General features: G+C 39.5%; 1 protein-coding gene across 6 annotated transcripts in view; it reads right to left on the bottom strand.

Moving 5' to 3' along the window:
* Positions 1-2,124: 2,124 nt before the first annotated feature.
* Positions 2,125-18,609, bottom strand: part of FOXN3 (forkhead box N3) — a 194,041-nt gene continuing 177,556 nt past the window's right edge. For all 6 annotated transcript variants that reach the window (XM_078383724.1, XM_078383723.1, XM_078383722.1 and 3 more), the window contains one exon: positions 2,125-10,175. In XM_078383724.1, coding sequence (XP_078239850.1) covers positions 9,608-10,175 — 568 coding nt within the window. In that variant the 3' untranslated portion in view covers positions 2,125-9,607. The remainder of the gene's footprint in view (positions 10,176-18,609) is intronic.

Raw genomic sequence — 18,609 nt, forward strand, 5'->3', positions numbered from 1 at the left:
CTAGTCAGTGGTTTTATTGACTGATTTGTATTTATTTTTTCTTGTATGTTTTGTTGTAAACTGACCAGAGACTGCACTGCACTATGGGGCGGTATATAACTTGAATGAATTAATGACTGAATGTGAAGCGCATCTTGGGATTTTTTTTTTATTTTGCAAGAAAGACCCATGTAATGGCTACAGGGTGAGGACCATAGCAGCAAATTCTGACTTGGCAGGACTAGAGCTGTCTCTTGTACCACTGAGCATTTTCAGTAGTATAGGAAAAGGCCTGTAGCCACAGGAGATTGGTTCCAAGACCCCCCCCCAACTGCTGAAAACCTTGGACAATAGGAAACTTTTATACACAGCATAGTCTCTGGGTCCTTCTAGTGACTAAATCTGGTAATTACATTACAATGTTTTTCTTTTAATATTTTTAATACCTTTTGACTGTGGGTAATTGAAACTGTGGGTATTAGTTCTGCAGATATGGGGGTGCTACTAAACTGTGTATTTTTTCCTGATGGTTCAAAAGTGAAACCAGGTAAAAATACAAACTAACCAACTAGTATTTTAAAAAACTACTCTTCCAAGCTTGGATACTTCTTTTAAAGGCTTATAATGTTCATCTCCAGGGGGTCTTTTCTTCTCATGAGATGGCCAAAGTATTGGAGCCTCAGCTTCAGGATCTGTCCTTCCAGTGAGCACTCAGGGTTGATTTCCTTTTGAATGGATAGGTTTGATCTCCTCTTGAGAATCCCCTGGACTGCAAGGAGAACAAACCAATCCATTCTAAAGGAAATCAACCCTGAGTGCTCACTGGAAGGACAGATCCTGAAGCTGAGGCTCCAATAATTTGGCCATCTCATGAGAAGACTCCCTAGAAAAGATACAGATGTTGGGAACGTGTGAAGGCAGGAGGAGAAGGGGACGACAGAGGATGAGATGGTTGGACAGTGTCATCGAAGCGACCAATATGAATTTAACCCAACTCTGGGAGTCAGTGGAAGACAGGAGGGCCTGGCGTGCTCTGGTCCATGGGGTCACGAAGAGTCGGACATGACTAAACAACTAAACAAACAAAAAACAATGTTCATCTCAAAGCAGAGAGCCCTGCTAGAGTCTTGAATTTGGGGGACATCACAGCATAATAATACAGAATACCCCATTGCATCCAAAAGTTCCCAGGTTTCGCCTTTGACATCTCTAATCCAAAGGTTCAAGGAATAGGGATGGGAATAGACAGACAACAGTGGATTAAAAATGATGATCATATAGTCTTACCTGATATATAACACGCCTTCTTGTGCAACTTCCATATTTGTAAACTGATGCCTCCCACATGAGGACTGTATATATGGCTTCAGTGGTTTTTCATGGTGGATAGTAGTTTAGTAGAACAAAAGTTTGCACACAAAAGGTCCCAAATTCAACGCATGCTTGGTTTAGGAAAAAGTCCTTTCTGAAGCCTTGGAAAGCTACTGTTAGACAGTAAACAGTATGAAGCCTGCTGGGTCAATGGCTGGATTAATTCTTCAGCTGAAATTCTGTTCCATAAGTTACACTGCATAAGTCTCATGAAAAAATAGGACTGACAGGTTGGTAGGAAAATTAGAAAGTCTTCTTCCATTAGGATTTTAATCTGTGTTGCAAAGGAATCTAAGAAGGTTCCACATACAGTAATGCATCTGTTTTGTAAGTCACACTGCAGAAAGCTGGTTATAACATCTTACCTTCCCAGCCTCTTTCCTCAAACTTCCTGTCTCTTGATCTACCAAACAATTTCCTCACTTTTCTCTGGCCAGGGTTGGGATGAAGATAAAACAGAATGACAGCACAAATATACCTCTTTGGAGAAAGGGTAATAGACAAATATGATAAACAAATGAAGTCTAAGTCTAAATGATGTCTTCGGGATGCCTTGGTACAGGCTGTTAATTTGAAGCATATCTTGGGAATTTATTTTTAATTTTACAAGAATATTTTTAATTGGGTGGCCACTTAGGGATCAATGCTTGCCTTGAGAACAGTATTATAAAAATGGGTTCCATCTCTAGGTGGATTAGTCAAATACCTAACTTAACAAGAGCACAGTCCAGTTTGAAATAAATCAATGAAACAATAAAAGCTCAAAGCCATCAGTGCAATTATTCAATTGATGCAACTCAGTAATTTTTATTGCAACTGGAAGACAATACATCACAGAAACTTTATGGTACGTTTTGGGAAAGTGTTATTTACAATAATAACTGATGAAAGAGTTTGTCTTTGGCAATATGATTACACATCAAGAAACATAAAATGCAAGTATGCCTCTAGATCAACTCCCCACCCCTCCCCTCCCCATATTTCTGGCTGATTGCACTTGCCTTTTGACTGCTCATTTAGGTAAACACAAATACAACTTAAACATAACTCTTTACATCCCCAATCACAGTTCTCATTTTATGTTAACAAAAACTGGCAGTTCCATACACCTAGTACAGCATTTTATTCATTTATTTATTAAAGGAAAGAAATAAAAACCAGAAAACGGAAGAACAACAAAAGGAATGGGGGGAAAATGGCTTATTGCTGTACTAAATTAACCTATTGGCCAGTGAAGGTCTCATGACCTCTAAAGCATCAATATTGTACTTATTGGTCTTTTGATTGCTTCATCACTTTTTTTCTGCAAAAGAAATTTTTTTTCAAAAATATTACAGAAGAGTATAAAAATGTACAAGTTCATAATGCTTTTCTCACATACAGAAATCACTCCCCACCCCCATCCCCACCAACATTTGACACCAAGGCGGACTGAAGTAGTGAGTGTGTATAATACAGAAGTGAAATCAGGAACAACCATGTTTCTCCTCCCAAAGACATAATTGAAAACAAACTCATAAATGAACTTTTTTTTAAAAAATGCAAGACATTCTCTATTTGAACAGGAACAAGGGGGAAAAATTATATACCCATATTTCAAGCCACAATCATAAAAGTCTCAACGTAAAAGACACAACCTTGAACATCAGAGGTTAATAATGTATGTTGGTAAGGAGCAAGGAGAGTGTAAATGATATTGATAAGGACCTGATCCGATGTCTCAGTGCAGACCCAGAGCTGGTTGGGAAAATATATTTGGAAATTCACTGTTCTTCTTTCCAAATTAATTGCAAACAGCCAAAAAGCTCAGAGCTTACAGATAGACTGTTTAGGAAGTGGACTGACTGAATTCAGATTCTCTTTCCCCATCAAAAATCTGATTGCTGGGCTTCCAACTTGTGATTTTTGGGGGAGGAGGGAAAATGCTTTTGTTGAAACAGGGACCATGTTGGCTGAATGATTTTGGCAGCAGGAGCCTCTAAAGGCATATTTCTGTGCTCTCATCCTGTTGAGAGACTTAGTGCCGTTCTTAGCACCACACTAATTCTACTGGAACAGGAAGAATACAGGCATTTTCCTACTCTCATCTGCAAGTACTCATTTTGCTGAGTAGTGGAAGGATTTTATGGGATAGAGGTAACACTGCAAAACCACTGCATGTATGATTCTGCACTTTCATTCATGGAAAAAAGAGAAAACAACTAAAATTGACACCTTCTTCTCACATGATTTGCTGTCAAGAGCAAGAACGAAAGAGATGAGGGAGGTGAGTAACAGGAACTTGAACCAAGGTAAGAAAACGTTTACACAGATGTTGGCAGGGAAGATTGCGTAAAATATTTGCAAAACCTGACTTTGGGGGGGGAGGGAACCACCATTAAAAACTATAGATTAATTAATAGGAAAATAAAATGGGTGTCATTAGCTAGAATATTTGATTCTCTATAGTACAAAGCAAAAAGATGATCAGAGGTTGGCACAAGGTTATCACCACAACCAAGTATTAAGTTATGTTACACATTCATATAAACAATAAAGTTCTTTAAATTAGATCACAGTGCTGCATTTATGTGCATAACAGTGTTTTACATATTATAGGGAAAATTAACACTCATAGACCCTTATTTAACCAAGAGGGTGAATTATTTGAGGGGTGGAAGAATATTTTTTAAAAGTAACAAATCTGGAAACAGAAATCTTGCAACCAAGTAGATGGTTTTCCAGTGAACCTTTACACGGGAAAACCATATTTCTTAACTTCAAGACTGTGATGTGACTTGTAACATCACAACCTACTTAGTGCGCCATTTGTTCTAGCACAAGGGCTTCAACTTAGTGCAATAAATTATTTGCCCCCCTTTCTGTTTTCCATTTCAAAGGCAGGTGGCCTGAATGAGGAAGAAAACAACTACTGGCAAGTCTAAACAGCTTTATTTAAGATTCACATAGCTCAATTTTCTTCCCATTCTTACATTAAAATCTGTATGGTTTAAGCCCTCTTCCATTTTTCCAGAAAATGGAGTAACTCTTAAGTGGATGTCTTCATATCAGCTGAAATCCAGAAATTTCAATAGGCACACCTCTTTGGGAATGCATATGGAAATATGCATATAAATACTCCCCTCACTGTTTTCAAAATGAGGCGGTGCACAGACAATAACTACTGCAAAGTATGAAAAGGAAGCAACAGCTTTAGTGCAGTGTAAGTCTATAACTGGACCCAGCTACTTTCATTTCAGTTTGGCAGTAACTTAGGATGTTTTGGATAATCATATGTCCAAATAATTTCAACTAAAAATTAGGTGCTTAATTGATTAGGTACTTAAGTGAGACATCCAGAAAACCCTTAATCTTACTTTGTAAAAATATCAGCCGTCTCTCTCCTCATCTCCTCTATGTTGGGACAGAGACAGGGAAGCTAATGTTTCAGCAAGCAAACCAGTGATGTTAGGGGACATGGCCTCACCTCAATCCTATCATCCATTTGATAGGGATGTTTGGGGCTAGGACTAAAAGTTTCTGCTCTGCTGTCTGAATCAGCTCCCCACCCTGGATGTAAATACCAAACAATGAAAATTGAAATGTTTACCTCAGCACTGTAGATAAGTTACAACTGGGCACAGTTCTACTTTTGGAATGATAATTCCTGCTACAAATCCCAAGACTGGACAAATATGGTATGTGAAGAATACCTTGGATTCAATTATTATATATGATTTTTATTCACCCTGGATTCAAATATTATATTTGAATCCAGGGTGAATAAAAATCAAGGACTTTTAAAAAATTGATTTAAATCATGGTTTAATTTTTTTTTTAAAAAAGAATTAAGTCATCAAAAATCATGATTTAAATTGTGATTTAAATCAAACTTTAAAAAAAAATCATTGATTTTTATTCACCCTGGGCACAAATACAGTATTCAAATCCAAGGTATTGTTATCAAACCATATTTGTACATATAACTAGTTTTGGGATTCACTGATTTAAATCAAATCCATCCTGTCTGTATCACCTGCAAAAACCTGAATTGCCAAGGCCTTTGAATCCTCCATTTGGTCATAGAAACAGTAGTGGAAGCTATCACATGATGTAATTTGAATCTGGCTGTGTTTTTTTTAAATGTGTTGAGCCAGTTTCAAAAAAGTATGGTCTAACTGGATTTGTGGGAGACATTCATCAAAAAAAGATGATATATGGTAACAGTCACTCAAACAAAACAGGAACAACAGAAGCTAAGGAACAGCTAAGGAAGTTACTCTGAGTGACACCTGCATTATACACAAAGAGCTAAATCTAACAATTCCAATTAGAGCATGATGGGGTCTTGGTCTCTTAGCATTAAGCACCAATGGCTGAGATCCAGTAGTATGTCAAACAGAGCAGACTCATTGAATTAATGGAACTTATGGAAGACTCACCAAATTCCCACTGATTCAATGAGTCTACTCTATTTGAAGCTTAATGCTGAATTTCAGCCACTGACTCAATAGGCAACTCTATTGCGTATATTTATGCTGGTGGAAGCTGATGACATCATTAGCTGGCATCAATAAAATTTAATTTAAATTAACCCAGAGGTTCCTGTTCTCCTTTTAGGTTCTAAGGCTCCCTAGGGCTCCCTTTTGTCCCCTGGAGGCCTATGAGAGCCTCAGGATAAGGTGGATGGGAAGCCTATAATCACCAATTTTTTTCTCTCTCGCAAGAACAATTTTTTTTTTGTTCTTGCGAGAGGGACCTCTGCTATTTATCTGGCATTGACTTTTGGTAATTAAATACTCCCCCTTACCCCCAGTCCTGAGGCTTCCAAAGACTTCCACAGGGCAAAAGGAAGATCATCAGCTTCCACCAGTATAAATTTGCACCAACAGGAGTTTGGCTGATGAGTCTACTCTAAGCTGGGACCAACTGGACACAGTCCAAAAACATGCTCTGGTGAAAAGACTGTGAGACAGACTGGGAGGGCACATAAATGATATGAAATATACTCAAGGCATGAAATAAGAAGTTTCTCTTAAACTATCTTAATTAAACTGACAGGAAATTCCTCTCTTGAAGAAGTTTAATTGAAAGCAGCAGAAGTGATGAAAGAGTTCCACAATTCCAGTTCATTTTATTGGGCCTTATTCAGAAGGCTGCACTTAAGGAGTCAATCTCCATTGTGCACATATATGTATAGCAGATGAAATGAAGCCTGGATTTGTAACTCAACTTGAAATGTACCTGTTGGGTATCAGTGGTGTAAAGGGTATATTTACTGAAGGGTAGATACAGTACAGGTAGCCAAGATACAGCACTGTGTCCTGAATCCAGAGTCCTAACGTTAAAACAGAGTCTCTACATTAACAGTTGTGTCCCAATACATAGCTAGCATTCTAGCCAAATCTAGGATTCAGCCTCTCTGGACTACAATCAGTTAACAATTCTGAAAAGATTCTGGGTCAAAATATAGACTTTTACAATGCAGTAAACTCTGCATAAATCATAATGTTTACTGAGTGTAAAAAAATGTGTTGAGTAATTACACTTGGAGTTCAGAATCCTTCCAGTTCTCAACATTGTAAGGCTCATTATTCATCCACTTGAAGAGGCAACCACATCGTTTTATGTTAAACAGAATGGCAATCTGAAGAAGGATGTATATGGCACTCTTGTAGAGAGCGAAAACTCTCTGTTTTGTAGAGAGTTTAAGTTTATGAAACGTTTTTGTTGCTTCTTTAAATAAGTATTATCTTCACGGGGGCGGGGGAACAGTGAGGCAAACACTGATTTTTTCCTATGCATGTCAACATGGAAAATGTCTGGATATACTGGTTGATGTTGCTGATTGACTTATGTAAACCCAAACTTGTGGGTTAACATGAGCTTCCAATTCACACTGCATATGCTTCTTGACATATAATTTCAAAGTCTGCTAAACAGCATTCTCTCTCTCTCTCTCTCTCTCTCTCTCTTCCTTGCCCAAGTTCATGTCATCCTCAAACTAAATCCAAATTCCCAAAAGAACATCACACACAACTATCCACACTTCCACTGAATATAAAAACTCTATGGGATCCAAAGAACCTCTTACATACACCACATGCTTTTCTTGGATGCCTTCCTTACAGACCACCACCTGTCATGTTGAGTCCGTTCAGCTCAGGATGCATGAAGGGTGCCAGTGGGAATGGGTGTCCCCAAGACATCTGGCTAATATGTAAGCCAATGAGCTTGGAGGTTATCTCACATTTATGGCCTTCAATACCAATGTTTTTGAACAAAATAAAGTGAAACAAAATCCAGCCTTATTGCAAAGCTTTTAATCCATTTATGTTACCATACACTGCAAAACAGGTACGGTCACAAGCGAATTACCTCTTTACCAAACAATCTGTAATCACTTGATGAACACAAATAGAAGCCCTTTCGTCATTTGTTCCCTCAAGGCAGATGAGCAAATTTGTGTGGTTACCATTTCCACCCCCCACCCCCAAAACTAAGTGGCAGCTTTTCATTCAATGTCTCCATATGGAGTCTTTTAATCATACACACTCACTACTTGCCTTGCCCTCAAAATTATTGCGTATTGTTAATACATGTAAAGACAAAGAAAGGACAAAAGTGTTCAAAAAACAGAGAAGTAGGGGAGGGGGCTGAATGTGCAGACAAGGCAATAAAATTCAACCATCCAAGCCCTACCCGAGCATGAAGTTTTATTTTTAATATTGCAGAGTAAGTTCCCCAACAGTCAGTATTTGTCCCTGAAAAAGGTTAAACCTTAAAAACACCTGCTTCCAAAAAAAGGAAAAAAAAGGAGGGGGAAAAAAAATCCAAAACAAAAACAAAAACCCCAGAAACAAACTAAGCCTAAGGGCTTAAAAATTAGAGGCATAGCCTTTTCTCTATTTTTCTATATTTATATGAAAATAACTCATGCTTCATGCTAAATACATTATTTACCTTACAAGAACTTTTGTTATCTTTGAATTTTTTAAAAAAGGGGTTTTGTTTCGTACTCCCGAGCCCCTCCCAGAAAGGAATCCATGCAATGTGGATCAGAATTTTCTGCTGGCTACAGTGGTTACAACTGGAAATATACTGTTATTTTTTTGTACAAATGAATCACCATTAACTGGATACACTGTTTTCAGGAGCACTGTTAGGAGCTGTATGAAATATTGTCTTTTATTTTGCCCAACCAACATGGATTCTTCTTTTGAAAAAAAAAAGTACTATAATACTAATGGCAGGTTTTGTAGCATGTTTCTTCCCTAGCGAGATCAAATCTTTGTGACCTATAGAAAGGTTTCATCATTTTGACTCTTCTTAAATATCTACTCATAATTTTCTTTAGACTTGATTGCTTTTCACTCAGGCAGTTAAAAACTCATAGCTTGTTTTCCCATAATATTTTTGCAGGCAGTGCCAATCTTCAGGCTTATGGCTTTTTAAAAAAACATTCTTTTAATTTAAATACAGAAGACAATTAAAGGATATCACTAATCCCACCCCCATTCCCTCCACCCCTTTCTCCTTATTTCACTGAAACTCATTGCATACACAGTTCAGTTTTCTATAATTTAAAAATTATTAAGTCTTCACATTATAAGCCATGTACAGTACATGAAGCTCTAGGTGGTTCACTACTGTATGAGCAGCTGTCTTTAGTGGCTATTCCAAGATTTTTATGGCACAACTGCAAGCAAATGCCACCATATTTTCCTTGGTTTGGAGGACAACCTATGGACCTCTGACTTCCCCCAACTCTCTAGGCAATTTCACATAGAAACCCAATTGTAAGGCCTTAAAAAAACCCTAAGAGCCTTGCCTGAATGGTTACCAAATTATCAAATTTCTTCTAGGTATAAGATTTCCTAGTGCTGAATTTTATTCCTCTCGTGTGAACTGGTGATGGCATAAAGTTTTCCAGCTATGCAGTTCTGACAACGCTGGAGAAAGCAACAGCAATTTTGGCTTTTACTTTTTGTTCCTTTTTGTCTTCATGTAATGAAAAGCTTTTGTAAAATTAGTTGAGTATCAGTATGAGTTCTATGGCTTCAATCTCCTTTAAAAATAAAAAATTAAAAAAAGAATCTTAAGGGTCCCAAAAAGAAAAACACACCAAAACAATTTTTTAAAAAAAGAAAGAAAAAGAGAGAAAGAGGGTGTGGTGGAGGGGAAGAAAAGAGAAAACTGAACAAAGGAAGTATTTGTTGATATTGCCACTAATCATTAGAATTCACCTGACGTGCTGAAACAAAATTGTTTTGTAAGTTCAATCAATGGATTTGTTCTCGTTTTTTGTGGTGTCCTTTTGCTCCTTCTGCCCCTTTGCCGTCCGATTGGTGATGTTGTTCAAACAAGACCGAATTCCCGCCAAATGCAAGAGTGATCCAGCTGCTTCTTTCATTTCCTCATCATCACTCTCTGGGGGTTTCTCTGTACGTCTCTTTTTAAGAGGCAGTGTGTCACTCGGTACTTTTCTTGCCTTCAATAAATGCTGACGCTTCTTGTGCTGAGAGGCATATCCACTATCAGCTAAAGAATCCTTGGTCTCTTTTCGGTTCTGCCTTTTGTCCTCCTCCTCTGCTTCGCTATGGCTCTCGTGGCTATGGACGCTGACCTCACTGCCCTCGCTACTGTCCCGGCTGCCTTTTGTAGCAAATTCGTAATGGTCATCAGCAGAGGAAGAGGAGATGGAGTCACTAGTGGGCGATGTACTCCTGTGGTTAGAAGATTTGGCACTGCTATAGTTGTGATCCTCCTTTGGGTCACCGCTAACCACGGGAGAGTCGCAGGACTGCTCACTGTCTGTCCGCATCCGACAGTTTGCTATTCCATTCCTAAAAAGGGGAGAAGAAAGCAGCACACAATCAAACTCTCTTGGGAAAAGAAAACAGCAACCCACCTGCATTGTTCTGTACAGAACTTTATAGATTCTTATGCATGTTTAAATTACATTCCTGCAGCTTGGAATTTGGCATCTGATCAGTGGAAACAGATTTTCAGTGTCCCTTCAGTGGCTAAAAGATTGGTTCTGTACAAATGGGTAGAGAAATGCTCAGCCCCATCATTCAATGGACTGAGGACATTTGTAACCTTTCAATAGACGTCAATGGCACAGGGATATATGCATATATCTGGGCATATTGGCTATTTCATGATTGTATTTTCAATTTATTATCTGCTTGTATATCATCTTCTATCTACCTTTTTTTTTGTTTCTTTCAAGATACATGTTTTTTTCTCCCCTCTTTCATTCCTCTAATACCCTTGTGATTCAGGCAAAAAACAAACAAACAAACAAACAAAAAGGCCATTGTGGCACCTTAAGGACTAACTGCTGTATTTTAATGTGGGCTTTCCTGTACAGGTGTCTGAAGAAGTGGACTTGTCCGCAAAAGCTTATATTAAGGTTAGTCTTTAAGGTGCCACAATGTATTTGTCTTCTTTATTTTATTTTTTAAATATGTTTTGTTTTTGCCTGACATCCTAGCACAGACCTCTTCTAAAACTACATTTATGGTTCAGGTTAGGCTTCTGAGAGATTATGACCAACTGGGTCAAATTCACTTAGAGAGCTTGAAGGCCAAGTGGAAAGTTTAAATTTGGTCTCTGTGCTCATAGTCTGATATTCTAAGCACTACAAGCACTACAACCATGGCACTTAGTGAAGTCAACCGGAAGATGTGCAGAACTGCTACCAAACTGGGTTGCGGATCAAACCTGAGGAAATATTTTTAAACACCAATTGGGTCCCAAAAGGATGTGTCTCAAAAAAGAAGTCCTACTATTGATTATTCCATATTAAAGGGAAAATATAGATTACAAGTATGCAAATAGTAATTGTTACAGTCCCAAATTATTAATTGGAGATTTCAAAGAAATATACTAGGTGTTTTTTTGTATTAAACACATCTATTAAGGCAAAAATGTTTTCTCTTTAAAGGTACAGATGAGTGAATCTGCTGTCCCAGATACATCATTTTCACGTCTCCCCCCCCCTTTTTACATTAATCTGAAATATTTTTTCAAAATTGTTCTCAGAATGCACCATAACTTTTTAGAAGGCATAGTTATATCTTTATCTTCTCTTTTTCTCTGTAATTTATATTTTGTTATTTTTCAGTAAGTAGTCCAGCTTCCAGAAACATGCAAAATCTGGCAGACAGCAGATTTCAACTTCTTGCATTATCCCAAGAAGTGTATATCAGGTTGTTTCATACAAAAACCCCCAAACTTCTGAAGCTTCTGTGTCTACAGGTGCAACACAAAGAACAAGGGGACATTCAGGCAAATAGATTTTTTCAGCTGCATAAAATACTAGCGTGGTGATTCATATCAACTCAAAAGGATTTTCCTAAAATGTGATATATAGATATATTCTTTGTTATGCCAGTTTAATAAAGCAAGGACCTTTGATTTATAAGTGCCCTTAATTCTGCCACACTTGATTCCCAGGGCTCAATGCATTACAGGAATAATCACCAAAGAGCTAAAAATGCAAGAAATTTCAATGGCACTTGAGAGGAGCCTCTCCACGTCATACTATTTTATTACTGAGTAGTTTTAAGACAATCAGAATGGAGGCACTCAGGCAGAAGACAGACCAGTTACATTACTCTTGTGTCTAGTATTCATCAGCCTTCCTAGCTAGGATGGCAATATTCAGGCATTAATGGCAATTGTAGTCTAAAACATCCATTGTCAATTGGGGCTCTGGGACATTTGAAGGGGACCACAGACTGGAAACAATTCTTCACACACCACCTTAAAAAGTTTGTCATGTGACTTATACAATCCTGATATTTTTTCATATTATGGCTGTGGCCAAAAACAGGTTGAAAATGGCTTGTTTAAAACATTTAGAACACATCTGGTTGGAGAAGGCTATCCATAAGACTGTAGGGCAGATATACAGTGGACCCTCAACTTACCGACAGCCTCGACCTACAGCCACTGTTCCAATACGGATTAATTCCGTAAGTAGAGGGTCCACTGTAGGTAGAATTCAGCACACAGTCTGTTTTTTGCTAGAACTGCGAGATCTCAATTCTGATCCCAGAACTAAACTAAAGTCACTATGTATTCGCGAAGGCTTTCATGGCCGGGATCTAATGGTTGTTGTGGGTTTTTCGGGCTCTTTGGCTGTGTTCTGAAGGTTGTTCTTCCTGTCACTATCTTTCCATACAATAATCAATTCCTAGTGCTTGTTGTCATTCCAATCTATGCTTTCTTAGCAATACTATTGGAGTGACAGGCAGTTTGTTCTGTTATTACTATTGTCAAATAGAAGTCAAAAATTCTTGTCGATCTACTCCTAATAAACGAGAGACATAACTACAGATCCTGATCTACTTTCTACCCAGCTTTGTCACAGGAAAAGAACACAAATATTCAAAAGAATAAGGAGAAACAGTCTGTTCCCTACTGTATTCTTGCCTTATAGAACCGGGTACAGTATGTAGCCCATGGACCACATGCAGTCCCTCATGGGCCTAAATTTGGGCCTCAGCACCTTTGGGCCTCCATAGCAGCCTCACACCCCAAAACAATTTTTAAGAAAAGCTTTTGGAAAATTATGTTGTTGTGCTCAATAACTGTGATAATCAGAGGGCACAGTGCTGGCCATTACCTATAAAGCCATGTACTGCTTAGGTCCATGCTACCTGAAGGACTGTATCACCCCATATAAGCCTTCTCAATGCTTAAGATTATCAGAGGAGGCCCTCTTCTTGGTCCTATTGCTGGTGCGGGTACAGTTGAGGAGGCCATGAGAGAGAACCTCCTCTGTGGCTACTCCCAGGTTATGGAATGTTCTCCCTCAGGTCAGGTTGGCCCCCTTCCTTTTATCCTTCCACCAGCTACTCACCTTTTCAGGCAGGCTTTAATAATCATGACAGAGTCCGTAAATGCCATTTTTAAAAATAGCTTTTAACGTTTTACATGTTTTAAATTATTCAATATATTTTAATTGGTTCTTAATGTATAACTTATTGTATTTTGAATTCTATTCTTTTTAATACTGTGAGCCACCCTGAGTCCCCTTACTGGGAGAAAGGTGGCCTATAAACAAAGAAGCAAGCACGCAAGCAAAAGAAAGAGAAAGAAAGAAAGAAAGAAAGAAAGAAAGAAAGAAAGAAAGAAAGAAAGAAAGAAAGAAAGAAAGAAAGAAAGAAAGAAAGAAAGAAAGAAAGAAAGAAAGAACTGTGCCTTATTTTGAGCGATCTGAGCACCGCTGTGGCCACCCACCTTTACAAGCACTGCTGTGGCCACCCCATCCACTCCAAATTATTGTTTACATTTTTTTTTGGTCTCTGAAGGACTTTTCCAGTAATCCCTACAAAAGCTGCGTAGGGCATGTGAGTCAAGGAAACTGTTGTGGTGCTTTAAGGTTCGGAGATATTTGGAGGTTGCCCATCCCCTCCTTAGAGAGAGTTTTGGAAAACAATTATTTCCCTGCGAACTATCTTACTTAAAAGACAAAGCCACTGTGGTTTGTAGAGGTACCATAGAAAACTATAGCTGGAAAAGGCGGAGATGAATGAAGCTTACTTCTATTAACTGCTGTGTTATACTTCTCAAACAGCAAAATTCACAACATGGACATAGAGAGGCATGGCAAGATCGCCAAGCCTAAATTTTGTTACCGAGACTGTTTCGTGATGAACAGGGTTTCAAGACAAGCATTTTAAATCTCCACAAACCCAAATTTCCATGCTTTCTTGCCCAGTAAAATGAATTGTTTTTTTGGACTTTAGGGGGTAGTTTATGATCCATAAATTATATGCAGAACCCAGCAGGGAGAAAAAGACAAAGACAAGGCTCTTTCAATTATTAATAGGTAAATGCAGTGCCATTCATGACGGTGCAGCAAGCCAGCTGCATTCACTCCCTGACGGTGTCACCACTGCAGGGGTTGTCATTAAACCATGCCAAATGTTTAAGAGAAGAAGTCATCCATATTCAAAACAATTGTATGGTGGATTTATAACCAGCTCCTTCAAATCACTCACTGAAGAGGAAACAAGTGCTGCCTTTGAAGTGGCAGATTTCTGAAAGCTAAAGCTTTACATTTTGAAGATTGAGGGTCAAAATTGCCACAATTTAAGAAAGATGCCTGATTATTATTATTATTTTATTTCTCTTGAGCTCCGCCATATCACAGGAGTGCCATATCACTAGAGTGATACCACTCAGCTCAAGAGCATGTGCTGCTGAGCCCTTCCATGACACCAGCAAGAACAGGAAAGATACAGAGCACAACTGGTGGGAAGTTACACAGCATGGGAGCCTCTTTATGAACAAATGAGGCATAACAAGTGTTACAAACTAATCTGCATATTTTTATTTTACAAAACATGTTTGGGTAGATTTTTTTTTCCAAGCCAGGTTGTCTCTGAAATCCCAAATTGTATTCTCTTCTAAACAGAGAACAGATTTGTGAACAGAGGATTTTAAATAGAGAATATTAAACATAATGTAGGAAACATTCTGTTCGTTTATTACAAAAAAAGAACAGCAAATGCAGAGACAAGCACAGATCCAAGCAAACTCAGAGAGGAGTGAGCAGCAGGAAGCCAGTTTCCCTTCTGTTGAAATTGCAGGGTCCACTGTCTTCTCCCACTGGATCTAACAGATGAGGAATGGCGGAAGAAGCAAATATCACCTATTCATCAGTGAGAATGGTAAACGTGGGCACCTTTAATAAAGAGTGCTGCTAATCTGCTACATGGCATGCGGCCGTGTAAAGGGACGCACTCCTCACAGTAGCCTTAACGCTAGTAGTTGCAGATTCTTCTTACAAGGATAGCAAACTACTTTAGTAAAATCAGATTATTTTCAGGGAAGTTGGCAATTCTTGGGATGTGAGTGCCAATTCTTAGGCTTTGGTATGAAGTCCTGAGTTCCAAGCCCGGAGTCCCAAGAAAAAACAAGTTAACCCCCCCCCCCCCCAAGGGAGGGATGGGTAGATTCTGAGTCACAAGTAAAGTCAGAGTCAGTGAAAAAAAAATATATCCCAATTTGAGTTCAAATCAAGTCGTTGGTGCAACTTATGTCTGACTTGACAGCGAATTCTGCAACTCGACTCTTTATCCCTGATTATTTGTTCATCTAGTCCAGTACAGTGGTGTCTCGATTTACGACCTTAATTGGTTCCAGAACTCCGGTCGTAACTCGAAATGGTCGCAAGTCAAAGCACTATTTCCCATTGAAATGCACTGAAATGCAATTAATCCATTCTGGCCGAAGAAAAAAATACACAAAAAACCAAAAACAAAATCACTGCAAGACCCATCGGAAATGTGATTAATCCCTTCCGGTCGAAGGGGAAGGAAGAAAAGCAATCAAGCGTGCAAGACCCATTGGAAATGCAAAGAAAACAAAAAGGTAAAGGTAAAGGTTCCTCTTGACAATTTTTGTCCAGTCGTGTTCGACTCTAGGGGGTGGTGCTCATCCCCGTTTCCAAGCCATAGAGCCAGCGTTTTGTCCGAAGACAATCTTCCGTGGTCACATGGCCAGTGCGACTTAGACACTGAACGCTGTTACCTTCCCACCGAGGTGGTCCCCATTTATCTACTTGCATTTGCATGCTTTCGAACCGCTAGGTTGGCGGGAGCTGGGACGAGCGACGGGTGCTCACTCCATCGCGTGGATTCGATCTTACGACTGCTTGGTCTTCTGACCCTGAAGCACAGGCTTCTGCGGTTTAGCCCACAGCGCCACCACGTCCCAAAGAAAACAAAGCAAAAAGCAAAGCAAAAATCAAGCAGAGCACATTGGAAATGCAAGGAAAGCAAAGCAAAAAGCAAGCAGAGCACATCAGAAATGCAAAGAAAACAAAGCAAAAAGCAAGCGAAGCACATCAAAAATACAAAGAAAGCGAAGCAAAAAGCAAGAGAAGCATGCAAGACCCATCAGAAATGGGGAACCCCCCAAGAGCAACTAAACCCCCAAGACCTATCGGAAATGGGGGAAAACCCCAGAAGCAAACAAATCCCCCAAGACCCATCGGAAATGGGGGAAAATCCCCCAAACAAAAACACCCCAAGACCCATCAGAAAAGGGGAAAAACTCCAAAAAGGAACCAACCCCCCCAAGACCCATCGGAAATGAGGGGAGAAAAAACCCAAAAAGCAACCAAACCCCCCAAGACCCATTGGAAATGGGGAAACACCAAAAAAACCCCAAGAACCATCACAGCACAGAAACATAACCCCCCCAGCCCAAAACCATGCCGCAAAACCCTCCCAGAACAGTTTTTAAAAAGCAGAAAGCAGCACCTTACCTTACCAGGCAGTCCGAAGCCTCCTCCTATCGCACACTCTCTAACTTTTGGGGCGAAAGAGCTACAAAGAAGCAGCCTCTTCGCCACCAACAGTTAGCAATTTGAATTTCCCGCCTTTTCCCCTGCCTTTTTTGTGTTCATAACTGGAAGCTCCAGCAGCAAGTCGAAGCAAAATTTTGTGGCTGGAGCTGTTTACAACTCAAAATACAGTGGACCCTTGACTTACAGACGGCTTGACTTACAGACTTTTTGAGTTACAGACTTCTCTGGCCGCAAAATTTAGGTTTGACTTGCAGCCTGAGAATTGACTTACAGACCAGAAAAAAAACCAAAATGGAACAAAAATGGCCTGTTACGGGATTAATTGGTTTTCAATGCACTGTATGTCAATGGAGACTTGACCTAGAGACTTTTTGACTTGAGAACCGCCTTCCAATACGGATTAAGTTCTCAAGTCAAGACCCCACTGTAGTCGTATCTCGGGACGTTTGTAAGTCGAGGCACCACTGTATTCTTTTCTCTCCAATTCCAAAGTGTCCAGACTAAGTATTTCTCAGCATTTCCTACCATGTAGTTTGAGTGAGAGATGATGGGGAAGGAAACAGGCACCTTCTAAATGCAATGCTTGTAGCTCTCTGGTTGAGTTACGGCATCTCCATAATGGCTCAAATCCTGTTGCCTAATGTAAGTCAAACTGCTAAGGGTTGGTCCATTACTCCACAGAAAATACACCATTCTTGCTGCATGTGTGTCCCTAAAAGGCAAATAGATTTCGTAGGGATCTTGCCTGCACATCTAACATATAGCTATTTTAAAAAAGAAAGAAATCTGAAAAATGTATTGTCAGGAGGGGGTGAGGCCAACTGGGAACCTACAGTTCTGTTCCCCTTCATGGATTGCTGCCTTGTCATGGCAAAGGGGCTTGAGTAATTCAGAGAAGCTATGGGCTATGCTGTGCAGGCACACCCAAGATGGACATGTCATAGTGGACAGTTGTGACTAAACACAATCCACCTGGAGCAGGAACTGGCAAGCCACTCCAGCATCTTTGCCAAGAAAATTCCATGAACAGAAATGAAAGGCTAAAAATTATGACGCTAGAAGATGAGCACCTCAGATCAGAAGGCATCCAACATTCTACTGAGGAAGAGCGGAGGACAAGTGCAAGTAGCCCAAGAGCTAATGAAGTGGTTGGGCCAAAACTGAAAGGATGCTCAGCTGCGGACATGCCTGGAAGTGAAAGGAAAGTCCGATGCTGCAAAGAAAAATACTGCATAGGAACCTGGAATGTATGATCTATGAACCTTGGTAAACTGGATGTGGTCAAACAGCAGATGGCAAGAATAAACATTGACATCCTGGGTGTCAGGGAACTAAAATGGATGGGAATGGGCGAATTCAATTCAGATGATTTATCATATCTACTATTGTGGGCATGAATCCCGTAGAAGAAATGGAGTAGCCCTCATAGTCAACAAAAGAGTAGGAAAAGCTGTACTGGAATATAATCTCAAAAATGATAGAATGATTTCAATACAAATCCAAGGCAGACCTTTCAACATCACAGTAATCCAAGTTTATGGACAAACCACCAATGCTGAGGAGACTGAAACTGACCAATCCTATGAAGATTTACAACACCTTCTAGAACTGACACCAAAGAAAGATGTTTTTCTCATTCTAGGGGATTGGAATGCTAAAGTCGGGAGTCAAGAGATAAAAGGAACAACAGGAAAGTTTGGTCTGGGAGTGCAAAATGAAGCAGGGCAACAGCTAAGTTTTGTTAAGAGAACAAGCTGGTCATCAAAAACACTCTTTTCCAACAACACAAGAGGTGACTCTGCACAAGGACATCACCGGATTGGCAATACCGAAATCAGATTGATTATATTCTTTCTCTGCAGCCAAAGATGGAGAAGCTCTATATAGTCAGCAAAAACAAGACCTGGAGTGGATTGTGGCTCTGATCATCAGCTTCTTATAGCAAA

The sequence above is a fragment of the Pogona vitticeps genome, chromosome 1 (assembly GCF_051106095.1).
Source record: "Pogona vitticeps strain Pit_001003342236 chromosome 1, PviZW2.1, whole genome shotgun sequence".
Taxonomy (NCBI): Eukaryota; Metazoa; Chordata; class Lepidosauria; order Squamata; family Agamidae; genus Pogona; species Pogona vitticeps.